General features: G+C 39.8%; 1 protein-coding gene and 1 pseudogene across 2 annotated transcripts; both read left to right on the forward strand.

Annotated features, from left to right (window-relative positions):
- The window catches only part of LOC117723181 (membrane-spanning 4-domains subfamily A member 4D-like), a 32,558-nt pseudogene extending 22,447 nt beyond the window's left edge, over nucleotides 1-10,111 (forward strand).
- LOC117718075 (membrane-spanning 4-domains subfamily A member 6B-like) lies at nucleotides 576-27,265 on the forward strand. 2 transcript variants are annotated; one of them, XM_076917482.1, is made up of 7 exons: nucleotides 576-698; nucleotides 18,214-18,376; nucleotides 19,556-19,690; nucleotides 21,869-21,925; nucleotides 23,872-24,078; nucleotides 25,777-25,878; nucleotides 26,687-27,265. In XM_076917482.1, the coding sequence occupies exons 2-7, from the start codon at nucleotides 18,230-18,232 to the stop codon at nucleotides 26,771-26,773; spliced, it is 735 nt and encodes a 244-aa protein (XP_076773597.1). In that variant the 5' UTR covers nucleotides 576-698; nucleotides 18,214-18,229; the 3' UTR covers nucleotides 26,774-27,265. The 2 variants fall into 2 exon arrangements, with proteins under 2 accessions (XP_076773597.1, XP_034371472.1); XM_034515581.2 differs by lacking the exon at nucleotides 576-698 and adding an exon at nucleotides 16,543-16,695.
- Nucleotides 27,266-27,484: the final 219 nt, after the last annotated feature.

Below are 27,484 nucleotides of genomic sequence, written 5' to 3' on the forward strand. Positions count from 1 at the left end.
TCTTCCTTCCCAACCATCCCCCCACCCCCCGCCTCAAGAAGAACCAACAAGAAAGAAAATAATGCCCCCACCCCGGGGCTAGCCCCCAGCATATCCCAGCAAAATCTTTTAAGTACTATAAAATGTATACTATGATTACATTCTATTTTTCTTTCAGTAAAAAAATTACAGTAAATATATGTAGAAAAAAAACCCTTGTTTCCTCATACCTTCAGTTGATCAAATGTTTTACATATTAGGGGTAAAAACAAATAATGCCCAAGAACCCATATTCATTTGTGTTTAAGTAGCTTGTTATAGATTAACAGAGTATAAGTAGACATTGTAATTTTCTCAGCCAGTTTTTCTTACTAGCAGGTTGCAATGTGCACTCACAAAGAGAGAATCAACTATTTTATTACTTATCTTAAAAAGTAATCCTATAAAAATTTTTAAAAAGAATCACAAGTCTAAGCTTTATATAAAAACAGTAATTTCTACTTTGAATCCTCAGAGTACATATTCACTCATGTATGATGGCTGAGGTGGGTGGGGAGAAATGTCAGAAGCAAAAGTTTCTGTTTCTTAGTCAGTGGGGGGAAGTCTTGCACAATCAACCAGTCTGGTACCTATAAAGGTTAATCAGAGTCCTGTGAAGACACACAAGCAAAGCTTCTCCTGGAATAAATCATCTGACATCGGATCCTTTCCATTATCTGGTTAGTACATATTTTTATTTTATTAGAGGTTGAGGAATAAATTGTATTTAAAAGATGTTTTTTTTAAAAAAAAAAAAACGAAAAGACTTATGTTTTGTTCTATAATATTTTATGATCAATAATATGTAAAGCATGGCTTAAAGTATGATGAGATGAATATTTATAATCTTTATTTTGTAACTTAAATATTTGAGTCTTTAAAGTTTGATGTGCTCTCTCTAAAATTGCCTGTCCTTTGTGATTATAGGGAATGCCAATGAAGTGTGAGATATTGAAATCCAAACACCATTTTTAAAAAGTCTTGCAAGTAGAAACAGAAGCATTGTCTATTTGTTTTCTACACCATTGGCATTCATTCCTAAGATTGTAAAACAAATGTCGTACCTCATTTTTGAAAGCTTTTCCAGATCCAACAGAAGCACAAATAACATGAAAATAATTATAAATCACTGGGGCACCAGTTCTGAGAATTGACTCCCATAGGGAAAGCATGCATGGGTGTGGGACACACTGAGCAGTTCCAAAGGATGTCACAATCAGTGTTGAGGGGAATTTGAAACTGAAAATTGAAACTTTGAGGGAAATTTGAGAGGAATTGAGGTGAAACTGAACACTTAGGGCACTTAGTAAATGAAGCAAGTTTCAAAAAGCTCCAACAACTTCACGTATTACATACATAAATACAAATATATACACACGTACATCATAAGTACATATATTTATACATACATTTATAAGTGCATACATACACACATTAATATATACATACATATGGAAGAGGAGCAAAGCTCCAACAACATACACACACATATACACATTGGAAAAATATCTGAACAATTCCATGCTTCACAACCAATGATATCAGGATTCAGGGTCATTGCTGAATGGTGTTTCTACAACTTGCACTCAAGTTGGCTCTCCACCCTGTTAGCTCAAGAACCTAAATAATAATTGCATCTACCTCTCCATGGATCCTGTCTCAACTTTGATAGGCATACTGGTATTTGAAAATTGTCAGAGTTATAGCAGTGCTCTTTCCCTCAACTCCTGGGCCTCTGGCAACCTCCAGAGTCTCATGGTATGTGTGCAGTCTGTATCACTCTGGAGAAAAAACACAGTCTAAATTCCAGGTGAGAATAGCTTGATTGATTCTAGATGATGGACCTGGTTGTCTGGCTCTGCAGCTGCTTTGGGAACCTGTACTTTGGAAGCCAGCACTGCTGTGGCTGCTTGTGTGTGTTGCTGGATCTCAAACCAAGAAGGATCCCTTATCTATTCTCAGGAGTGTAGAGAAAATCAAGACTAGAATCATGAAACACTACTGAACATCCAGTTATCAATGTTGACCCCACTCCTATGGGTGCTTCCTACAGCAGACCTGTAAGACAGCTTCATTTACTGCTAACACTATCATGGCTGAAGAAGCTGCACAGATCCTGCATTTCTGCATTATCTAGAATCAAAGCCACTCCATTGTACCTAACCCATGTCCCTGCCCATGAATTTCTTTCACAAGTCAAATAGTAGATGAGGTTACTACTTCATTAGATGTGCAGGTTTCCCTCCATCACCTCACTCTCCTTCATTGTGATGTCTTTGCTCACTCATCAGCTCTCCTTTCAGATGCTCCCATCTCCATTAACCTTCTATTCATTCCAATGTTTGGGGTTGTTGGTGACCTCTGAGCTCTCCAGGGGCTCTGCTTTACCAGCCAGAGAACAGATTATCCAAGATTCTAAGGGCATGCTTCCTTATTAGTTCACTGAATTTCCTAAGATTTCCCTGAGTTTGTTCCCAATTTCTGAGTTTATCAAGCTCCTAGGGGAGGAGATTTTATAAATCATTTTTCATCATTCTATCTGTGGCCTGTACTATGATTCATTAATGTAAACTTCTAAGAACTGTTTGTTAAGTAATACAAATGAAGTTTGATCCCCATGGGATCATGTTAATAGATGCTTGATTCTAATAAAAAAAAAATGCTGAAGTACTTCTAAAACAGCAGTTCTCAACCTGTGGGGCGAGACCATCTTAGGGGTTGAATGACCTTGTTACTGGAGTCACCTAAGACTATTTGAAAACACAGTGGGATGTGGGATGTGGGATGTGGGATGTGGGATGTGGGATGTGGGATGTGGGATGTGGGATGTGGGATGTGGGATGTGGGATGGGGGATGTGGGATGTGGGATGGGGGATGGGGGATGGGGGATGGGGGATGGGGGATGGGGGTGGTGGTAGAGAGATAACCAGGAAGTGGAATACCATGGGATGGGTGGGTAGAGAGGGTAACAGGCAAGTGGGATATCATTTGAGATGTTTAGGAACAACTTTTGTGGTGTGATATTCTCTCCTGTAGTACTAGAAGCACTGCCACTGGCCACAGAACCCACTGGTGATCAGTTGTAACTGTCTCTGTCACAATGCACATCCAAGGTGCAGCACTAGGCCATCCCAGGTTTGTACGTATGGCATCAAATTTACAGCTGAAACTATCTAATGATGTGGGGTCATTGGATGAAGATATTAGCTAACAGCTCTGGTAGAAAGGAGTTGTACTTGGGAGTGAAAGAATTCCCCAACAAGTGTCTTGTGAATATTTCCTTTCTCAACATACTCTTATCTTTGTGTTTTGTTTTCATGTGCAGCAAAGTTAAATGAATCTGTCATGAAAAAGAACAGGAAAAAAAACCACAGTTATTTACACTATGACTTACAATAGCAAGATAGCATTTATGAAGAAGAAAGAAATTTTATGGTTGGGGGTCACCACAACATGAGGAACTCTCTTAAAGGTTTGCAGCACTAGGAAAATTGAGAACCACAACTCTAGGCACTTGGTTAGGTCACGAGAAACCTTGCCCTTAAATGGACTTCAAGTACTGTTATGTGACCCTGGTTAGTTCATGAGAGTGTAAACTGTGATATCAAGAAAACCTTGGGCCTTGCTCAGTCTTTCTATTTCACCATGCAACAGTAACCCCTCTCATTTCCAGTATTACCTGTGACTTAGCCAGATAATCATAACTAGAGCTGTCAGTATCTGTGGTCATCCTTTTTGTTATGCCACCAAAAATGGGTTAAATAAATCCCTCTTCTTCATAATCACCCAACATCAAATATTTTATCAAAGTAATGTGAAGATGGTTTTGATTATGTGAGGAATCTAAGGTTCATTAGACTAATGAGATTATGCAAGAAATGACTGTGGTTAAGTTTGTCTTAGAGAATAAGCTTTTTCTATGAAACTGGATGCTTCTTAGACCCAGAAAAGCACTGTATTCATTGTTGCTGTGTAACAATGATGACTTCATGACAAGTCTCTGATGGTTGAGTTTCCTGTACATACAATACATTTAAAATCTATATACACAATTCTCTAGAAAAACACATGTCTCTAGGAAAACATATGTAACTACAATGTGTGAATATTTCAAACACATTTGAAAGGCCATCTAAATGACATTAGTCTGAATATGTTAAATCTTTAATATCATACATTTGTTATATTTTGGTATGTCTGCTTTGTTTAGTTTTAAGTTTTGCTTTTATTAATATTTAATAAACAAAATAATGAGTCATACAACATTTTGAAATATCATAGTACTTTGTTTATATTCCCTTAATGGAGATTTACAAAAAGGAAATCTCCAAACTTATCATCACAAAAAGCAATATTATTATTTTTTGTGGAATAAAAACTCTGTTAATGGGAGCCACTCTTTTTGAGTATATTTCACAATAAATATACATGCCCTGGTTGAGGAATCAAAAGTCAGTTAATGTTTTTTATAAAAAATGTAGGAAGTGGTTGTGTTTTTCTCAGAGATTCATATCACAGCCTTTATGATTTACAAAGGTGCTAGAAGAATTATGCAAATTTAAGCTGAGTGGGGTGCCAAGTGTGGGGTGGCCATTGGCTCTGAACAAAGACTGGCGGGGCGGGGATGCTTTCCAGAGCTTGGCCTTCTGCAGACACAGAGAACAGGCATTGTGGAAGTAGGTAGGTGCAGAAATTTGGCTTTCTAGGCTTCAGCATGATGACTTTTAATTTACTGGATAAATATGGGACATCGAAGTGAAAAAGTAGAAAAATGAGATCAACTTTCACTACATACACTAGTCTTTTGACTTTTTTGCTGTACCTTGGGAGGCAGTTTTGGTGCAAAGAATAAGGACAAGGAAAAGATAAAGGCTTGTTAAAGTGGCAGAAATAGTTCCTCCTCCAGGGACTATGACCTCACCAGTCAGGTAGGTGGCTAGGTTACAGTTCCAGGCGTGGATTTTCTCCTGTTGTGTCTTTAAGGCCATTTAGACATCTCTTGGCTATCCTCAAGATAATAAGTGCCACTGTTGTACCCTTGAGAATGTCTTGTGTGTTCATCCTTAGATGAAAACTATAAGCAATTACTGGCTCCTCTAGCAAGAAGCTCAATGATGCATTAGCCAATCCTAAGTAGTCATTTCTAAACACATTTACATACAAGCAAGATTAAATGAACCCAACATTGTGTGTGTGTGTGTGTAAAATCATATGCATAGTTAACAATAGTAATTAAAGGGAAAGAGGTCATGAATATACAGTAAGTAGGAGATCATGAGAAAAGTTGGACAGAAGATAAGGTGGGATGGTAATGATGTAAATACAGTACTCAAGTATAATATTCTCAAAAATAAATTTTTAAAATGATAAAAATTTTAAAATAAAAAATTTAAAATAATAATGAATAAAATCATCAGAGAACTTTGTCCTGGCTTCATCTCTTCCCACCCTCCTGTCCCATCTTCCATCTCCAGCCTCTCTTGCAGGTGAACCTGGTTCCACTGTGGCTGCTGGCGGCTACAGGGGAGAAGGGCATAGTTCAAACATGTAATCTCCATTCTTCACATTCTTTGGTATGAATCTGTTTCTAGGGTTTGGATTTTTTTGATGTTAATTTTAAATATGCTAGAATTCTGCATTGCTGTGTCTATCTATGTATTTGGATGTAAAGCTTCCTGTTGTAATTCCAGAGAGGTGAGTAGCAGTCCTTGTTTGGTGATGCTTAGTAAGTCTCTATTGCTCTGTAATCTGTCACACATATCTACCAGCTTACAAGGATACATCTTTGTATCTTACCTTGCTCAATGCAGACCATCAACAGCTTAACCTTGTACCCTACCCAGTCTTAAGAGGCCCTGTGAGCAGGAAAACTGAGGTTTCCTAGTTTCATTAATAAAAGAGTTTAGAGCCAGACTCAGAAGGGAGCTCAAGGACACTTTTAGGACAGTTTGAGGGAGGGAAACCAAAACAAGAGAAAGACTTCAAAAGCCCATAAAGTTTAAGAACACATATTTAGGAGAGCCAAGCCACTGTTTTGAGTTCAGAGGTCACCCAATTGTAGATCCTTGTGTTGCAGAGCAAAGGACTGTACCAGGGACTCTTGTTTGAAATAGAGACAGTTTATCAAGGAAAGAAAAACATTCCTAAGAATGGAAGTCGACTAGTGAGCTGTAGAAAGAGCCTGAAGGGCATCCAGCCGCAGAATGAAGCTGACCATTATAGACTCAGCTTTTCTGTTTTTATCTGGTGGACTCACTGCCCCACAACCTCACCCAGCATGCTGTCTTCCATAGATGAAGCCCAGGTGAAGAAGAGTTTAGAGTCTTCTGCTGTAGAGTGAAAAATTATAAAGGCCATTTTATGAAATATGTAGACTTTTTTTTTTTTTTGCCCTTAGACCTGGGCAGAAAAATGCAAGTTCCAGAAAGCAGAACTGAATGTAAGATTTTCACTATCCCAGGACACATTCCAGGTGAAGGACACTGCCCCTGAAAGGTCCGGGACTCCCCAGAAGGGAGGTCCACTTAAGTCACAGGATAGCACGCACCCAAAGGACACAGGAGAGACCGTCTTGCTGTAAAGCACATGAGGTGGTTTATTAAATCAGAGCTCTGGGCCAGCCCATATCCCCATATCTCACATAGGGGATAGAGGGACTGACCCCGTGGCTCAGGGGTCTAGCACTTATATATGGGCGGGGTGGGGAAAAAGCGAACTTTCGCGCGGGTGCACAGGATTGGTTGTTTTACTTTTTTGAACACTAGTAGGCTGTACCATGGGGGCAGGGTGTAGTTCCTCCCTTGGCCAGTCAGTTTCTGGGATGTTCTTAACAGGCCTTTGTCTTGTAACTCCCCCTCCTCAGTAACTAATTAGATGGGCCCAAACCTGCTGGCAGGCACTTTTCTGCCCAAGGCGAAAAATTTACACATATTTCATAAAATGGCCTTTATAATTTTTCACTCTACACCCCTGAATCAAGCCTCAAACAGTAGGCCCACCTATGGGTGGGAGAGGCCCAAGGCAGGAAGACACATTCCTGACTACAGATAAAGATGTTGCCACCTAGATGGGGCTATAGCCGGAAGATAGTTAATCTGAAATAGTTGATAATGGCAGGATAGGACACAATGACATGATAACCACATTTTTTGAGAAGAATGCAGGGTGATTTCCACATGACACTAATCATTCAGGGTGGGTTTCTCTGGAATGTTTCACTATTCTTATGTTATATATCCTTGCCAACCCCTCACCCCCTCTCTACTCCCCTGGTTTGTGGTTTTTCCCTTTAAAACCCTCCACGGACTGGATGTTGGGGTTGAACCCCACTCCTGCACAAGTGCGTGGTGAGACCCCTGGCTGCCAGGTTTCTTCCCTAATAAAGCCTCTGCTGATTGCATCCAGGTATGGTTTCTTGTGATCTTTGAGTGGTCGTGATCTCCTGAGACTTGAGGAAGGGTCTCCTGAGTATGGGGGTCTTCACTGCGCAGTGGTTTCTTTCACATAATAATATTTTGTTGCTGTTGTTTGAGAATGCACTACCAGCATATAATGTATTTTTATCAAATCCAGCCCTGTTCCCTCCACTCTAATTCTTCATTTCTAGTCCCCATTCTCTTGTCTAAACTGTGTTCACAGAGTCGATTGGGCTGTTGTTTCTCAGAAACTTCCAGTTTGTGCACACCTAGCCATTATCTTAACCCAAGGACTGCTGCAGATGCTCTTGTACAAGGAGGAAGAAGAAAGTCACATAGGGAAAGGAAAGTCACATACGTAGGAGAAGAAAAATGCATAGGAAGAGAAAAATAGCCAGGAAGTAGACCATGAATACAGTATGCCAGATAAGCTACTTCAAAGCTTGTATAAGAAGCTAGTGTAACCCAGCAACTGCTCCCTAGAGCTAAGGAATGCTGTTCTTGTTGTCCTCTAGTGTGTTAACCCACAAAAGCAGTGACCTAGGTGTTGAGAACCTCTCTGCCCCGCGTTTGGGGGCCAAAATGTCGGAGACCACTCTATCAGTGTTGGAACCCGCACTGCCAAAAGCCTTGGGGGTTAAACCATTAGAGCTCGAACTGTCCCAAGCTGCTCCAGTCCGCTGGTCGGGGTGCAGCAAGAGAGAGAGTGAGGACAGATTCGAGGAATGGAAACCAGACAGAGTGTGATTCAATCCCATTTATTCTTCAGTCTCTCTTCTTCTCCAAGTCCCAAGTCTTGAATTCCTAGTCCCTAGTTCCTAGTCCCTAGTGCCTCCAAGTTCCAAGTTTCTTCTTCCAAGTGCTAAGTGACTAATGTCTAATTCCAAGTTCTTCCTCCGAGTGCCTAGTGCCTAATACCTAATAATCCTTCTTCCTCAATGCCTAATTCCTACTCCAAGTTTTACTCCACTCTTCTGTCTGCCTCTTGCCTTTTATATGTCTCACTTCTAAGCCACGCCTCTAAGTCACGCCTTTAAGTCATGCCCTTAGGTCTTGTCTCTAAATCTGATATCTAAGTCACGCCCTTAAGTCACACACCTTTAATTCTCACACACCCAAGGGAAAATCCTGGGTATCTAAAACAAGATGTTATCAGAGTGTGCTCAGCTGTTGCAGGCTATTGTAATCAAATCTCTAATCAGGGTATATGGCTCAAGGTGGCTGCAAGGATGATAGCTGCCTTCTGTCAGCTCCCCACACCTAGGCATATGTTTTGCTTAAGTATGTACATCATCTTCATTCTACTGATGCCCCATGTCCCTTGATTGTAAAGGTCAGAATACATTTCCATGTGTCATGATGCTTCTGTCATTCTGAGCCTCTGTCATGTGTGCAGAACTTCATTCAAGGACACCATGTCAAGGTTTGGATTGCAGCTGTCAACAGGAGCAAACTAATTTGAAAGAATGCTACTGTCATTCTCTGTGACACTTTGGTTCAAGTAAGCCATTCACACAGAAGACTGATGCTCTAAGATGCAGTTGCAGACACCAGCTACTCTATTCAATCACTGCCACACAATGAGTGTTCTAGGTCTGCAACACTTGATGGCTCAAGAAGTGAAGACTCCCATACTCAGGAGACCCTTCCTCAAGTCTCAGGAGATCACGACCACTCAAAGATCACAAGAAACCATACCTGGATGCAATCAGCAGAGGTTTATTAGGGAAGAAACCTGGCAGCCAGCAGTCTCATACCCACTCGAGCAGGAGTGGGGTTCGACCCCAACGTCCAGTCCGTGAAGGGTTTTAAAGGGAAAAACCACAAACCAGGGGAGTGTGAAGGGGGTAAGGGGTTGCCAAGGATATATAACATAACAATAGTGAAACATTCCAGAGAAACCCACCCTGAATGGTTTACCATGTCACTGTGTCCCACCCTGTCATTTATCAACTATTTCAGATTAACTATCTTTACTTCTTCCTGCTATAGCCCCACCTAGGTGGCTTGCATCTTTATCTGTGGTCAGGAATGCCTTCCTGCCTTGGGCCTTTTCCACCCAGAGGCGGGCCTACTGCCTGAGCTTTGATTTAGGGAATAATGTCCTCCACCTGGAATGTGCTCTGGGGAAGTGAAGGCCTGAAATCTTATTTTCAGTTCCTTGTTCTGGAATCTGCACTTTTCTGCCCAGGTCTAAGGGCAAAGAATCTACACATATTTCATAAAATGGCCTTTATAACTTTTCACTCTACAGAAGTAGCCCAGAAACCACCCAGTTTGATGTGTAATTCAACTCTGTACTGACAGTGTAGACACCAGTAAAGTGACACTATAGGGTATGGAAATGAAAGCACTGACTATACTCAGTGACTCAAGGACATTTTGATTTATTCCACAGGCACTTGTAGTGCTACTACTAAATCCTGCTGTGACAGTGACAGCACCTGTCATGACACTTCAACCATTGCTGCCATCAAAACCCAAAGGGAAAAATGTTCCAGAAAATCTATACAAGAACCACCCTGGAGAAAGGATTTACCTCTCTCTCTCTCTCTCTCTCTCTCTCTCTCTCTCTCTCTCTCTCTCTCTGTGTGTGTGTGTGTGTGTGTGAAAGTATTTCTCTGGGAAACTAACACTTCATTGCACTGGCTTTTGGGGGGAATATCAGACATGCTGAAAATATGTAAGCTAAGCAATTACTAGATCAACAGCACACTTCAAGATCTTCCATTCATTGGAAGTACAAGGGGCATTAAATTGACAAAGAAGTTTTGAATGAAAATTGAAGAAAAAAACTGTGTTAATGAAGTAAGGTCTCCAAAGTGTGAGAAATGGAGTCCACATCTTATTTGGGGATTTTGCTAAATAAGTAGATTTTGCTACTCATGATCATGAACAGACATGTAAAGTATGTAAGACAACAGGTGTATTAAAGTACTAATGGTAGCAAGCAATTTTAATCTCTGTGTGCATGCTCATCATATAATAACATAGTGTATACTTTAATTGATATAGTAAAAAATTACAGTAAAGAGAAGTGATTGAAATCAGAAGACCTGATCATTAAACACACATACATATTCATATACCTATATACATGTGTATATTTATATAAATTTAATGCACCTCTCTGTATATACATAGTATATAAATAGTGTGGTTGTGGAGATTATGGGGAGTACGCACTCATATATGTGTATATATTATATATGACGTAAAAAAATCACTTATTACTATAGATTGAAACTTTAATTTCATCTACAGGCTCACGTGTTTGAACACTTGGTTCCAAGTAGTGCCATTCTTTTTGAGAGATTGTTGAATCTTTCAATATGAGGCCTAACTTGTGAAACTAAATCACTAAAGTTTGGCTTTAAAGGTTCACTGCCTTCCAGTTGAATGTTCACATTACCTTTCTGGTTCAAAGCAATGTTCAAAGATTCTGCTATCAGGCTAAATTTCCCAAAGAGAAATAATTGTCAGTAAATTCCTAGATAAATTGATTCTAAGTATCTGTCAGTATTTATTATTCATTATAGAATAAGTCGAGATCCTGCATTAATTTGGCAAAGATTGGTTTAAATTATTTGCATGTTCCCAAGCAGCCAGGGTTACATGTGTTCCAGGAGCCAAAATCTTGCCAAAATCATAAGCCAGGTGCTATTTCTTCACTTATTATCTTAAATTAAACTTTATCTTAAAATTATTATCTTAAATATAGATATATCAAGATATATCAAGACAGTTTTGAGAAATAAAACATTGAAAACATAACATATTGGATTGGAGAGATGACTCAGCAGTCCAGAGCACTTGTTGCTCTTGAACAAAACCTGGTTTCAGTTTCCAGCAACCACATTGTGGCTCACAACAATCTTAACTCAGGTTCCAGAAAATCAAAAGCCCTCTTCTGACAGTCCCAGCACAGGCCAACAAGTTGTGCTCATACACATATCATACAAAAAACACATAAAATGAAAAGAATACATGTAAAAATAAAAAAAAATACTGCATAAGACAAAATACCAATAAGAAAATGGTTGATCTGAAGTTGTTTCAAATAAAACAACAACAACAAAAACTAACTAAACAAACAACATTTTCCCTCATTGGGGTTCCTCAAATACCCAACCATAGAGTCAGACACCACAGCAGTGCTTCCTGTTGGTAATGGGTCACACTCGTGAAGATTGCAATAATTTGCTCAGTTCCCACTTTCCTTCCATGCAGTTCTTTCTCTGTTCTTTGTGTGCTGTTGCTTCCTCGTTCTCATTACAGGAAGTGAGTACTCAGCTATGGTTGGGATGTCCCAGTCAGTTACTGAAAGTGCTTATGCTAGGCTCTCAACCCTTTGTTCTCTGAATCTGGTCACAGCACACAGCAGTGGCCAGGCTGTATCCACAGCTGCATCTTTCGTATTGCCTAATTTCTATTTCCTAAATTTATAAAGAATTTATTCAATTTTTCTTATCCTGTCTGCACTCTTCCTCTGGAAGCACACTTGAAGAAAACACAATTCTGAGCTTCTCTCTCGAGGACAAGATGCATACCCCATAGTGAGGCAGTCTAGGAGACTGTTTTCTGTAACACGGAAAGATGACAGGAGATAACACAGCTTTTATGTCCTGTTGGAGTCCCAGTGTCTCCCTACAGGGGTGACTGTGGTTCTACAGTGGGCAGACATCACTTCGGATGCTGAGTTCTAGAGGATAAACAGTGAACTGATTTAATTTGGAAATTTCACACACAAACCAAAGAAGATACATCTCAAAAAATGTTCCAGAATCTACTCCTGTTTTATTGTTTTGTGTAAGATGTAAGTCTTGCATACATCCTTTCTGGAAAGTCATGGAAATATAAGTGACCTGTTTTTACTTGTATACCATGACACACAAAAAAACCTGAAACAAAAGAAAAAGGAGGAAGTGTGCCAAGAATTGAACCAAATTTAGATAAAAGAGTCACCATAAACAACTCTCTCTGTGTCTCTCTGTGTCTCTCTGTGTCTCTCTGTGTCTCTCTGTGTGTCTCTGGGTGTGTGTGTGTCTTTCTGCCTATCTGTCTGTCTGTCTAGCATACACACACACACACACACACACACACACAGCTTCTATATATACAATAATACACTATGACTAGTCATCTAGGACCTTCTACTTTAATCTCTCAACACCTTTGCAAGTGTTCTGGTCCTCTGTCCAAACCCTCTGGGAAATGCCTCCTCAGAGTTTACATTCATTTAGACTTGCTATTTTCTCATGGTATATGTATATGTATGTATATGTATATCCTTATGAAAAGACAGATTTCTGATTTATGAGTCTTTTCACTAGCATGGTTGTTGCTCAGCGGTGTTTACCAATTGGTGAGTAGTAGGTAATAGAGAATATTATTAAATCATTCAGTCTAGTGAGATGGATAGATAAAATCAAGATCACTATGAATGTGTACATCCTTTCATAAGACACATGTGATGAATGAAGAATAAAGTGATGAAGACTTGAGCTGGAAGGTAGTCAACGGGAAAGACAAGAAATGATTGTGTATAACACATTAGGTAAATATCTACCAAAAGTTGGAAGAGATTGCCATGTATGCCTAGAATCTCAGCACAAGGCCAGCCTCTGTTACATAGTGAGTTAGAGCCCAGCCTGGGCTACATGAGATCCTATATCAAAAGACCAAAGAAGAAATTGGTTCAAACTGTTAGCACCTTAAAGGATAGTTAAACAAACAGAAGTTTGCCTGATACATTGAGTGCTTGATTCTTTAATAAAAGTGACTGAATAACATTGTGGGGGAGGGAAGCGGTAATGCAGAAGTCCAGATGATGGAAGAGTAGCAGAAACAGGGGAAATGTTGAAACCTAGTTTTAGACTTTTGTTCAGAGATGATTATGAGAGTGATCATCATTAAATGAAGAGGGTTAAGACAGCAGGAGAATTATTTTGAGATAGAATTAAGACAGTCAAACTCCACTTGCCTGTACTTAGTAGGGGGGGGGAGTAAGGATCAAAGGTAGAAAGCCTAACAATTGGTCAGAAAAGCATAGTACATTAGGCCGCAGATGCTAGAGTGGAGAAAAGTTAAACAAGGAGAAAATAATTAACCAATAGAGACTGCACACATTGGCTTGGAAAAGAGAAAATAGCAAGTCTAAATGAATGTAAACTCTGAGGAGGCATTTCCCAGAGGATATGGGCAGAGGACCGGAACATTTGCAAATGTGTTGAGCAATTAAAATAGAAGGTCCTAGATGACCAGTCATAGTGTATTATTGTTAGTTAGTCTTTTTATCTTCAGGTTGAGGAGCAGAGCTCAGACTCTGGAGACCACCAAGAATGTAAGGGCAGAATGGAAATTAGGTCAGACTAGGGAGAGCAGCTTTTTGCTCAGACTGTAGATGTACCTTTTCCAAATAAAGTTCAAAAGCCCTAATTTGGCAAAAGAGGAAAGATTGATCCTGAGAATGGGTGGGTGGGGAAGGTATGGGGTAACTTGGCAAAACCATCATTCTTATGTCCAGTGTGAAGGACTTAGTTATAGTAGTCTGACATGTATTGTCTCATGTACCCTATTAAATGTCTTTACATAAACTTCAAATTGTGAGAATGTAAAATGAAGAACAGACTGGTGAAAGAATGTTAGGTAGACAGATTCAACTGATTTATTAGCAAATTCCCCTGCAGACAAAAGTGGGTATGCTTGCCCTCAAGAGGCTACAGTCTCCACGGTTAAAGCTCAGGAGAGCAGCTGCACCTCACTAATTCACTAGGTTCTGGGACAGTGATGAGGGCATAGGGCATGATGTGAAAGAAACGGTGACAATAGGCATCCAGGAAAAGGGGAAGAAAGACCAGATGTTTTTAAAAGTTATTCATTTTATATTCTGCTCAATGCCCTGTTCCTAGGCACACCCCTTCCCACAACCCTTCCTTCATCTCCCCTCCCCCTCTCCTCTGAGTGAGTGGGGCCCCTTTGGGTAACTTCTCACCCTGGCACTTTAAACCTGTGTGGCTTTCTCACTCACTGAGACCACACAGCAACCCAGCTTGAAGAACACATTCCAGGTACAGGCAACAGATTTTAGCATAGCCCCTGTTCCAGTTGTTTGGGACAGATTTCTTAGAGAAACCTGTCTCTCAGTCTGAATAGAAGCAGGCTTTTCTCTCTGTGCTGTTCTGGCCTTGAGAAAGATGACTTCCAGATGATAAAATAATGTGTCTTAGCGTGTGTCTTCAGCAGAAAAGTTCATGCAGGGACTGTAGAATTCACAACTGTAAAGGACAAAAAGGCCTTGTGCACACAGACAAGCACTGGGGAAGCCAGGATAGGTAAACAGGTGGCTTACACCTTCATTGGATTGAGATGAGTAGCTGTTCTTCAGAGAATGTCAGGAATGATGTAGGTTTACAACCTGGTGATCCTTTGCTCTTTGATAGACAGGATCTGCCCACATCTCCTAGAATTTGTTTTTACTTAATGCAGACCTTTACCTTAAATCTTGAGCACTGCTTTTAGACCATAAAACCCACTGTCCTGAGTGATGCTACTTGTGCTTTCCCACAGCCTAAGGGATGTCTACATTATCTTAGGGCCAGGCCATTGCTGAAACCTGCAGGCATAATGTTTACCTCAGTCAAGCTCCCTAGAGCCTAAATCTTCGGCAGTATCTCTGAGTCAACAGTACCCATACTCGTGAAAAAAGTCAGGTGTACATTGTAAAGGATCTCAATGTAATGTTGAATTGTTGTGAGCTTGGGACTGAGTTGATCTCAGTGTAACGTTAAACTGTTGTGAGGTTGAGACTGAGTTCATTGCTCTCTGAGTACCTTTTGTTCCAAAATTGTGCTGTGCTTAAATATGGCTAAAGTCAAACTTTAAAGTCTTGGTCCAGCACATTTACAACAAAACGGGGCTGAGCTAAGTTTTATTCTTGTCCCTCCTGAATTGTTTTGTTGCTGTTGTTTTTGGTTTTCCTGTTTCCTGTGAAGCCTCTGGAGAATCACTACAAGACAACCCTCTGATGTGCTCAGCAACTCACACTGACTCCCTAGGTTCCTTCTGGCTGACTCAGAGGAATGAAGGAAGTTTACAGAGTGTGGATGTCCAGTTGCTGCAGCTGGCTCTGGTTCCCCAGAAATTAATTATTCAAAGTCAGCTCCTGAACTGTGCCCACCCAAGAGCCAGGAAGCCACAGGGACACCTGTCTTCATGACTGTATTTGTGGTACAGGATCGTTGAAGTCATTCCTAGTGTGTTGAAACTTCTCCACTTGTTCCTTTCCTGATCTATTACTTTTCTAGAAGTGTCCAGGAACTCCCTGGACACATCCACTGTTAGAGAAATCCAGTGGTCTAGAAGGTTAGAAGACAGGAGGAAGGCTCTAAAAAGTGTAGAATTAACCGATAAGTGCTGAAATACTGTGTGCAGATGCCCTGCTCCTTTGCCCATTTAGTTCTGAAGTGCCCCAGTGCCTCTGTCACTTTCATGACCATACATAAGTTCTTGTAACTCAGTCCCAGAAACAGAGTGCTACACAGAGGGACGCTTCTTCAGGGTTGCCTACTTGAGCCTCTGTGACTTTTTTCCCCCAGAGGCTGAAGAGTTACTGAAAAAAATGTATGAATAACAAAGTACCAAAAATACTGTAAAATGATCGATTGTTACAGATGTTCTATATTACAATGTGTTCAGTAATGTATTAGCCTATAATAAAGTAACATATCAAAACCCAAGGTCATGATTACTGTTATCATACTTTATGATACATTGGGAAATGTTTTATTCATCAATATTACTATGACTTATAATACTGTTAGTAATCAAGACAGTTCATTAAATACTACTTAGAAGGAAGATGAGTCTTTCAGGAAATCTAATGATTTTTCCCAGTGTGTTGCTGTTCTCTGATTAACACATAAAACCCTAAAGTTCAAGAAAGAGAACTTGGATGTTACATTGAGCTGGTGGGTGTTGGAACTCACTACCTCACCCCTCACTCTCTCAAAACTGGTTCCATTGGTGATTTTTCTGAAGTTACTGGGAGTTTCTGATATAGGAAGTTCAGGCACAATAACATGTCCACAGACTGTAAGCACCACTTCCTGCATAGTGAGCACAGAAGAAGGAAGGGCTGGGCACAATTAGGAGTTGACAAGAAGGAACCAAAGATCAGACTGAGAGAACCCAGAATTAAGGTTCTTAAAGTTCCTGAGAGCTCAGCTGGAAGTGACTGGGTGACAAGGCACACAGGCTCAGGTAGGCAACCCTGAAGAAGCGTCTGTCTGTGTAGCACTCTGTTTCTGGGTCTGAGTTACAAGAACTTGTTGATGCTCATGAAAGCAATGGAGACACTGGGGCTCTTTAGAACTAAATAGGCAAAGGGACAGGGCTTCTGGCTTACCTCAGTCTTGGATATTTTAGCTGCATGATATTGGTGATCACTGATATAAGGAGCAGAGCTCTCAGGCCATTCACTCATAGGGCAGCCCAAAGGCTGTGAATAGCACAGAGAACAGAAGGGAGCCAAGCTGAGCTCAGAAACCCATTCCCCAGGGAACATGGTCCTTCCAACTAACAGTGACATGATTGTCAGGATCCTGACAAAACCTGAACCACAGCTTAGGACTTCAGGACTTCTGATAAGGCTTCATTCAGCTGCTTCTCTACACTGAAGAGACTCAGACACAGGCTGCTCCTGGCAGGTGGGAAAGTAAGAAGAACCAGTGTCAGAAATAGCTGGGGTCCTGCACCCAACTGTAGGCAACTGGTCAATAATAAGAACTTTGGCTATTTATCCAACATTGATTTGATGTTGCTGTACAAAGCATGAATTACTTCCTCATCTACATCAAACTTCTGATTCTGAATTTGTTACTGATTGCGATGTTATTAATTAACATAAAAGATTAGCTTGAGGAATAAAAACATTAGAAGATTGTCTACTAAAATATGATGAAATGTGAAGTGGTATTCCTAAAATTGGCCCTATTGGACACACAAAACAGATGAATGGGGTTACATGTTTTGAGTGGTACATAGCATGGATTGGAAAGTACTGAAGGTTGACTTCCAATACTTCATAGGTAGCAAAGTGAAAGTCATTGAATAAAGACAATGTACTTGTTCTAGGTGAAATTGGGAAAGAGCCAGAGCTACATTTAACAAATTTTGTGTGAATGTTTGGGCATGAAGACAGAAACCTTTAGGAATTCAGGCTTTCCCTTCCTATGAGGTGTTTATTATCTAAATTCATTGGGATGTGTTTAACGTTATGGGGAAAGAACTGCTGAATCTGAGATGTGGTCATTTCCCTATACCACCAGTTTCTTCTGCCAAAGGACAGGTCAAGGACCCACAAAGCTGCACAGTCTGGGAGGTGGGGGCAGAAGTGAAAAGCACTGTTTGTTTTCATTGTTGTTATTTTATGTTCAAAGACAAAGCACTTAATGACTTCCTGAAATTTTATATGATATATATTCTGATCATGGTTTCCATTTCCCTCCTCCTAGATCCTCTCCACCTATCCAAATTTACATTCTCTCTCTCTTTCTCTCTCTCTTCTTCCTACCTCTCTGTCTCTGTCTCTGTCTCTCTGTCTCTCTCTCTCTCTCTTTCTCTCTCTCTCACATACACAGGCAAAAAAAAAAAAAAGAGAGAGAGAGAACAGAACATAAATCAACCAAGCAAACAGATCCAAAACTGAACAAAATCAAACCAGTACAATGTACAATGGGCACACTACATCATAAGAGCTGAGTCCATTTTCTCTTCCAGCCGTGGGAGCTCCATCATGATTCCACAAGTAGTGACCAATGAGACTGTCACAGTGACTTCACCAAATGGAATCAGCTTTCCACAAACAGACAAACCCCAGCCTACCCAACAGAAGAAAGACAGCTTGAAGAAACATCTAAAGGCAGAGATCAAAGTGATGGCGGTAAATCCCACTCAGAACACCCTGGGGTGGGAGGAGGGCGGAGAGTGAGGCTCTATATATTAGAAACAGAGATAAATTTGTGGTGTGAAAGCCTTCAGTTTTGACAGAGTGATCACAGAGTGGTCTGTAGACTGGTGGAAGCCCCTTGGGAAGTTGCTTAAATCTCTAAGATATTCCACAAGTTGGCAAGTATTTCCCATTTCAATATACCTGGACTGTAATTCAATGACCTTATTCCATCAGTCATTGAGGTTTTGTTGATTATCATTTTTTTATTTTTGGGACGTACTTGCTAAGTATTTTATTTATGAAAATATTTGTAGTTGCATTCTAGGTGCTCTCTGAGTGTAGAATACCCTTCTCCTCCTTAGTGAAAAGAGATGATAGAAAAGACCATTGGTTTGCTACTTGGTGCTCATCCCAGACTCACTAATACAACAATTTGGGGTAAAGGGAGAAGAAAAAAATTTTTCTGTAACAAAGAATGCAGTTGTTTTTCAATGTTGTCTGTAATAATACTATATGCATGGGCCACTGTGTTACCTAGTCTCAGAATTAAATGGAACTGATGGCCTTGCCTTGGGCATACATACAATCCACTGGATTCCTTTGAAGTACATGTAACCAACAGTCTATAAAATTGCTTAATCAACATTATAAGAGCTGTGAGTCTGGGAGGTGACAGAGGAGGGTGTCAGAAAGGCATAATTTTACATTTAATATGGAGGCAAGGGATCCCCAGAATGAACAACTGGACTGAAGGTGCTGTGGAGCTTGACAGAGAAGCTGGCCCTATGTGGTATTCTGTGGGCTCTGGATGATATGGGAAGAGCTTTCCACATTCTAGTGCTCAGAGCAGGAGGGAGTTCAGATGCATGTTTTTCCCACAAGAGGGAACAGGAGACTTGTTACCCATGCACTCAAGCTCAGCCCAGCCAGGAGATGCCAAGAAGGGTCATGAGCATGCAGTGGGTTCAAGGACAGAAATGCCTAAAGGTGACCTAGGCTTGGAAGAACCACATACCTGCTAAAATGAACTTTCCTCTCTGACTGCAGAGCTTGTTCAGTGTCTCTGTGCTCCCTGGGATGTTATAGATGTCAATGCATGGGCACCAGGGAAAAGTGGAGAGGTCCTTCTTGTCATTGCTTGTTTAATTGCCATCTCCCTTCTTTCAACAGGCAATCCAGATCATGTGTGCTGTGATGGTGTTGGCTCTTGGAATCATTTTGGCATCTGTTCCCTCTGTCCCACATTTTACCTCAGTGTTTTCAGTCCTCTTAAAATCTGGCTACCCATTTATAGGAGCTTTGTGTGTAAGTAGACTTCTGTGGGGAATAAGATGGGGAGGAGAAACAAGGGAGTTGTCACCTAGCTGCATTTCTGTCTACTATGAAAAGGAGGTCAGTGGTAGACCTTGTTCTTCTGTCTGTCAACAGAGAAGGCCTTAGTGTAGAAGGGCAGCAGTTATGTCATCCTAAAGATTTTTCCATCTAATTTAAATAAACATTTCTTGAGAATTTCACCCTTTCTTGTCATCCCTTCAGCAATGATGACTTTATTGATCTCTTGAGTTTAGGAGAAAGTCTAGATCCAAATGATCTAGAGCTTTCTGTATCATGCAAGGTGATCTAGTGGATCACGCTGCAGGAAGGAGCACTTTCATTCTTTTGATCTGGCTTTGTTGGAGGCATTCAGGGAGGCAGACTGGATATTCTTCTGAAACTGCTCCACTCTGGGGTCAAAAGGTAATGAAGGTCCTTTTGTCAGAAGACAGCTTTTCTCTAGACTGATGTGGACAAGTCTCACAAGTGAGGATTCCTCTCACTGGGGTTTCTAATCTGCTTACTACAGTTATTTCCCCACTCCTGCATCTCTGCCTTGATTCATCACAGCTGAATCTTTCTGTTGTGTCAATGATTTCTGATTTTCTCTTCTCAGTCCAAATCATTGTCTGCTTTTATCAGTTTTCCATGATTGTTTTTTGTCCCAGTTTCCATTCAAAGACAGTGCATTCCACCACTTCTGTGTCCAGAATCTTTACTAGACGTCCTTATTTGGACCTTCTCAGACTTCCCTTGTCCTTGGTGACTTTGACTGTTTCAGAGTTGTGCTGGCCTAGATTTTTGTGAATATTTCTAAGTTTGACCTTGTCTGATATCCTGTTAATCTTTAATCAAGCAGGGAGTGGTGACTGTGTAGGTGACTATGACAGCAGTGACGTGCCATACTGTAGGTACCATGAAGGATGCATATTATTTACGACACATCACTGATGACATAACACTGATCATAGAGCTGATGTGGTGATGTCTAGGTCAGTGCTGTTACTTTATATTTCTCTCCTCACCACTGGGTGCTTTTTACACTGAGCATGTCTTGCATTAGAAGAGACACTCAGTTCTTTTAGCTTTATTAAGACTCTATCTCTGAAACTGTGGGTGTAGTTAAGAAGCAAAACACTTGCATAGACTCCACAGACCCTGAGGTCAATCCCTATCATTGCATAGATAAAGACCCAGTATTTATTTATATGGACAGGCTGCTTGACTTTGGAGAATAGAAATCACAAATTTTCTACTTAAAAAAAAAAAAAAACTAAAAGGTTTGTTACTCAGTTTCATTCACTTTATTGGATAATAGAAAAATATATCATGATAAGATCATGATTTTAAAAACTCACAACTAAAGGCTTCTGGAATTGCAAACTTATGCTTTCTTTTGTCCTCACTTATCTTGATCTTTAGAATCAGTTACTGAAAGTCCTAATTTCTTTTTATTTGTGTTTGTTAATATCTTCCCTTACTTCCTTCAAAGAAACAAAAACCAAAAACAGGGCAGATTACTCTCAAACTATTAGCAAAATGTGAAAAAGGTAATTTTGTAAAATCATTTTTGGATGCCAGCATTATCTTGATGCCAAGATAATGATGTAATGCCAGCCAGGAGCATGATAAGAAATGCAAGGTACAGGCCAGTATCTTAGAGGATGAAGTTCTAAAATTCCTTACTAAGATACCAACAGGCTGAAAAATTACACATGAAAAATTACTTCAACATTTCAAGTGAGAGTTACTGAAGGAAGTTTTCATGGTTTTTATGTGCAAATCAGAGTGCTATAACTTTATTGATCAAAGAAGGGACAACCTCCCCCATAGCTATTTTCCATTTTCTCTCCTTGTAGATCAATGCCTCAGACTCTAAAATCATCTAAATCCATATTTTCTTTTGCAATTAACAAAACATCCTTCTGCTATCTCTTGAAGTATTTATGAATTTTAATGTGTTAGATTTCACTCTTATCTATGTTTTCTTTGACTTTTCTGAATAGTGCATGGACAACACACACACAAACAAACAAACACCTGTGAGCCTATGTTTGTGTGTCATTGGTCATTTGGTCCATGAGAGTTTGTCATAAACACCATAGAGTAAACCACAGTCACCTTGTACATAGAAAGTGACCTGACAATGTTTTCTTCTTGTCTGAGCAGTTTATTGTCTCTGGAATTCTGTCCATCATCACAGAGACAAAGTCAACAAAAACTCTGGTGAGTACAAGAGCCATATCCCAGAACTGATGAACACAAAACCCAGAGAGATGCCTCGGGGCTGGGCTTTTCATGTTGAAGTTACAACTTAAACCCTACAGTGATTACTTTTTTGATTTGTGAGTGGATTCTGGGTTCTTTATATCCTTATATGGAGCACACACTTTCTATCATGGTGGCCAAAATTATAATGTGCCTGATATCTGAGACCAGTGACAAGGAATCTCAGGTAAAATCCTGCTCCCTTGTGATGCCATTGTGTAGGCAGCAGGCAATGAGGTGAATTTTGATCATCTAATTGACTGGCTTGAGAAGTGCCTCAAAGATTAATAAAGCATAACTCTGGGATGTTTCAGTTCCAAAATGTGATTGCTCCATTCCCTAATATAAAGGCTAAGATGAAATAACAGGGAGAAATTGAAATGTGGTTAACATAGGTATCCTCTCACTAGGCTTCCCTGACCACCAGGTTGTGAGTTGTTCTGCTCTGCCACCTAAGTCCCACAATGGTCAGCTGAGCCTCTGAAACTGATCCAAACATATTTTTATTTTGAGTTGTTTATGGGAGGCACTTTGTCATGGCAATGAAAAGTCTAACAACACACGTTACTATTCAGTACTGAAGCTAATGTCCTTATTTTTAAAAATTTTATTCGTTGTCAATATACTATGCAATCTCACTACCAAAATTCATAAGAATCCCTAGAAAAAAATGTTCATGTTTTTTCTCTATTTCTCCATAAAGGAAAGGCTTTTGCCTAAATTAATTATACAATTTGAACTGAGAAGCAGAATGATGGAATTCTGAATGTCTCAGTAGTTATTGTTTTAGCTAAGAATTCAGCTAAGAATATTTTTACTTTATCTTTTTCCAGTGAAAAACTAGTCCTGGTCAGAAGAAAGCTGGACTATAGGAAGAAGCTTTTGAACAATATAAAGATTCACCTAGTCTATAAAGATTCAGTCATCACATGTTCCTCAAGAGGTTGATTCAGGAAGTCATGAGAGAGTGTCACGTGATGCAATAGCTTAGGGATTTAGTTAGGAAGATCTGAATGTTAATTACTTATCTGCTGCTGTGGTAAAATTTCGTGACTAAAATCAACTGAGAATAGAGGTAGCCTGTAAGTAGATTAAGGCTCACAAAAGATGCTTCACCCATGCTGAAGAATGTTCTTTTCACACAGTGTATGGAGACTAAAGAAGAATGCCAGTTAGGATGAATGTGGTATATTCCAAGAGCACACACACTATCAGTATCCTGATTGCAAATATTGGTTAAGGTGTCCAAGAGTTTGATTTTAGTCACTATTTGTGAAAAGAAGCACCCAAAAGCACCAAGTTCTGAGGGATTTATATAATCTGTCTAAAATATAAGTGACCTGAAATTAAATCACACTCAAGTACCATACAGTTGGGTATGCCCAAGAAATACCTACATGTAACTGTAGCTTTCAGACTGATCTTAGCTCAATTTTCATTTTCAATACATTGAAAAAGAAATGAAGCCACTATCAAGAAAAGTTTCTTTATTTCACTGACACCATAAGTGTTATAGAGAAGAGATCCAAAGTGAGCATTGGAACGGCGTAATGCAGATCACTGAGACTCCAAAAACCTCTGCCAATGTGGCCTCTCTTTACCTACATATAGTCCCATTCTGTTTCTTTCTGCCTCACACTGTTTTCACAAATGACAACATCCTTAGTCACATGTGGTGGCGGTGGTTGGGTAGAGTAACCTAGCAAATAACATCTGGGAAATGGAGCATAGGGCAAATAGGCATGGAAAACCAGGGAATCTGCTTTTTCAAGTGATTGTAATTATGCATTAGGAAGAATAAAGAAATAAATTATTAATCTTTCAGCTGTTATTGAAGCTACATAAGAAAAATTGGTGCTCTATTTTGGAAGAGAGGTATAAGTGAAACCTGATGCTTCTTCCAGGTAGATGGCAGCCTGACTCTGAACATCCTGAGTGTTTCATTTGCTTTCATGGGCATCATTATCATCTCTGTCAGCCTGGCTGGTTTGCATCCTGCCTCAGAGCAGTGCAAACAGAACAAGGAAGTTAGACCAACTGAGTATCATTACTATCGCCATTCCTATGACTCAGACGAGAATGAGTGCACTGTCTCTGAATCTGTTCTGGCTGTAAGTATTTCTAAAGGCCGCACTGAATATTTTTATTTTTAGTTATGGGGAAATAGTCATCTTTTTTCTATCTTTTGAAAATCACTCTGTCTGTTTGAGATCTTAGGGAATAGTCAAGGCTGAATAAAGGAAAGGTAAACAATGTTAAAGCTTTTAACCCCAAATCATTTTTAGCCCAGAAATGAAGCTGGATTAAAAGCATTAACACCTTTTTCCAGAGGGCTGTATATATAGATTGGATTTATTTTATAAACAAATAAATTTATTTATCTTATAAATAAATTTTATTTATAGATTGTATTTTATTTATTTAGCTCAATAAGATTCATACCCAAAAGACTCAGGTGATCTGGACTTGCCAACAAGGAACCCTGGCACATGTGGACTAGAGGGTGTAAAGTGAGCTGAGCAAAACTTAACTAAGCACTGAGAAATAAATGGATTGTGGGAAGAACAGAAGTAGAGTGGGGGTGTCAGGTGTCTGCTCCGTCAAGTGCTCAAAGTAGCCAGCACTGGGCCTATATGGAGGTGAGCTCACTGTTGCTTTCATTACACTCAAAGAGATGAGATTGTTAAATGAGAAAAGAAATACAGTGAAATGGAGAAGAGTAACCAGCAGTGATATGAGAGACCTCCATTTTGTAAGAAAGTAATGTAAGTTGACTAACAGGAATAACATGCCTTCAATTAAAACATCGAAGAACATACACTTGGTCCCTATCACATGGAGAGAACTTTTGGGTAAGGTAACAATGTAGATCCTGTATAATATTCATTCTCTTATGACAAAATTAATGTAAGAAAACCCACAGCTCCAAGATGGTCAGATAGTCAGGTCTGGTCAACCTCAGGCTTTCACATAATAATGTGAGTAAATTAACATCTGGAATAACTAAGCCTGACTTTAGAGGCCTGAAATATTGGGAAGAAGTTTTCATGGATCGAAAAGTAAGATGGCGTTATGGGATAGTTTCACACTGTATGCAGTTTCACAATGCTTGTATGTGTGCAGATGAATGAAGAGCTTAAAATGTAACATTCATCATCCTTCCTACCAAGTTGTCTTCATGAAGGACACCTCAGGACAAAGGTCATGGAATATGTGTATTTCCTTAGACCTTTCTTTGAGTTGATTTGTGATGTTGCAGACAGTAGAAACTGGATTGCTTTTCTACCTTTTTGCCATCACACACAAAAAAATTTTATCCCAAGGAAGAAGGTTCTATCAATGCTAACTTTTACAAAGAGATTGCATAGTCAGAACCTCACTAATCCTCACAAGTCTCTGCACAGGAAGTACTACCTCACGTGATAAGTGATCACATAGAAGCTGGAGAAGCAGAGACTTGCCCAGCCTCAAACTAAGCAGCAGAAGAGAGACAAGAGCAGGAGATGTTGACTCTGACCTGGGGTCATTACTCTCTACTCCCTCATTCAATGAACAGTGTAGTCAGGAACCATGATCAAGAGGGATGAGAAGTGGCAGAAAATGGCTTTGTTGATTTAGTTTGTCCTCTTCACCCACTTCCTCCAAGGAATGAAGGGACCAGACACCAAATTTAGTCAATTTGTAGGTTTGGGAGGATCTATTTCCCTTCTCTGATGGTGGAGATGATTTCATCTCTACAATCACCTCCCACCCAGGTGTGAGGACTTCAGTTGGCTCAATTACACTGACCTCTCTTCTCCTGAACTTAGGGAGTCTTTTCACTGATGCTGATCAGCAGTGTGTTGGAGCTTGGTCTGGCTATCCTCATTGCCATGCTGCGGTGGAAACAGTGTCACTTTGACTTCCCTGGGGTGAGTATTATAGAGACTTTTTGAATCTTCCTTGGTGTTCTTCTGGGACATGTTGATCTATGCTGTCATGGTGGGAGATAAAATGACTTCAGTCACAATGACATGACTATCAGGTGATTTGGACAGGGAGGTGGGACAGTAGATGATCATGTAGAATAGAAGGTAATTGTGTAGCTGGTGAGGATTATCTAGACATGAAAAAAGACAAACCACCTGGTTCTTCCCTTCCCTGTTGCAAGGGAACTGAGGTTCTGAGAAGTTAAATATATCTCCTGGCATTGTGATGGAGTTGTCTGTATTCAGGATGCTGGAGCCTGGTTGCCTCCCCACTAACTAAAAATACTTTTTCTTATACTGACTACTCTCTTTACCAGTCTTGACTTGATAAAGACCAATTGCACTCTGGAATATATTCAGTCAAGGTCTTAGGATCTGTTTCCCTTCCTTCTGATCTTACATGCTTTTCTTGCATTAAAGATACTAAGGAAATAATGTTTGGTAACTTCATGCAACCCTTCTCAGCCAGCTCAGGGTATATGGCTTCAGTAACTGAACCAAAATTTTTGTCTCACCAGATCTTTAATTAGAGTGTGTAAAAGGAGAGGAGATAATATACATCAAATATGTACATCACATAAAGTGTGCTATTCTCATCATGGGACAACTACAACACTGAATGAAATTCTATCACGTATATACATGTGTCTATGTATTTATCTACCTTTTTATATTCACACACATATGTATGTATTAATATGTACATATATATTCGTTTGTAATCTGAAACCACATATTTTCTTTTTTCTAGAATGTGATTTTCCTGCCTCATAGCTCAAATAATGAATCCAACGTGGAATCAAAGGCACTTTGTAACCCTGCATATGAGGAACAATAGGTTTGTTAAGAAAAACAAAACAAAATACCCCCAAACAAATGTAACTATACAGCAGAGGGTATGTCTTCATGATAATGCAAACAATCCAAACATCAAAAGGTAGTAATGCTTGCTACTTAAAATGTAGATTTATACAGTGAATATCAGTATGAGTTGAATGGGTATGTTAGTCGCACCCTATTGATTTTCATGACTTTGGCTTCAGCCAAAGATCAGACATACAAATAGTAGCCAGAGTCCCAGATATTTCTTAGAAAACTATCAGAATGTTTCAGGCCATTGTAGTAGAGCAAAGGGACAACATTTTCTTGTCCCCTGCAATTAACAGCAACAGTTAACCATTAACCATCTTTTTATTCAGAATCCCTGCTATAGCATGGGTCTTTTATCATATCAATTTTATTCACTGGTGCATAGAGACAAGTGAACTGCAATGAAGTCTCAAGAAGTGTATGTGTTGTTGCTTCAAAATAAACTCTTGTTGTGATTTTAGGTTCTTTTTGTACTGGTTTTTGTTGTTGTTGTTTTGCTTTTATGCACAGATCAAGTCCTCTGTGATACATAAATACATGTGTCTGTTATTCTTTTGTTCTCTACCAGCCAAGAAAAAGCATAGGAAAGACAAGTGTGTGTGTGTGTGTGTGTGTGTGTGTGTGTGTGTGTGTGTGCATGTGTGAAACTAAAACTGAATGAACATTCAAAGTTTAGCAA

The sequence above is a fragment of the Arvicanthis niloticus genome, chromosome 1 (assembly GCF_011762505.2).
Source record: "Arvicanthis niloticus isolate mArvNil1 chromosome 1, mArvNil1.pat.X, whole genome shotgun sequence".
Lineage (NCBI taxonomy): Eukaryota > Metazoa > Chordata > Mammalia > Rodentia > Muridae > Arvicanthis > Arvicanthis niloticus.

Bases quoted from the DNA above. Each gene is read 5' to 3' on its own strand.
- LOC117718075 (XM_076917482.1), top strand. From the start codon at position 18,230: ATGATTCCACAAGTAGTGACCAATGAGACTGTCACAGTGACTTCACCA. The intron at 24,079-25,776 runs GTAAGTATTTCT...TCCTGAACTTAG, and splicing joins TCTCTGAATCTGTTCTGGCT to GGAGTCTTTTCACTGATGCT. The intron at 25,879-26,686 runs GTGAGTATTATA...TCTTTTTTCTAG, and splicing joins GTCACTTTGACTTCCCTGGG to AATGTGATTTTCCTGCCTCA.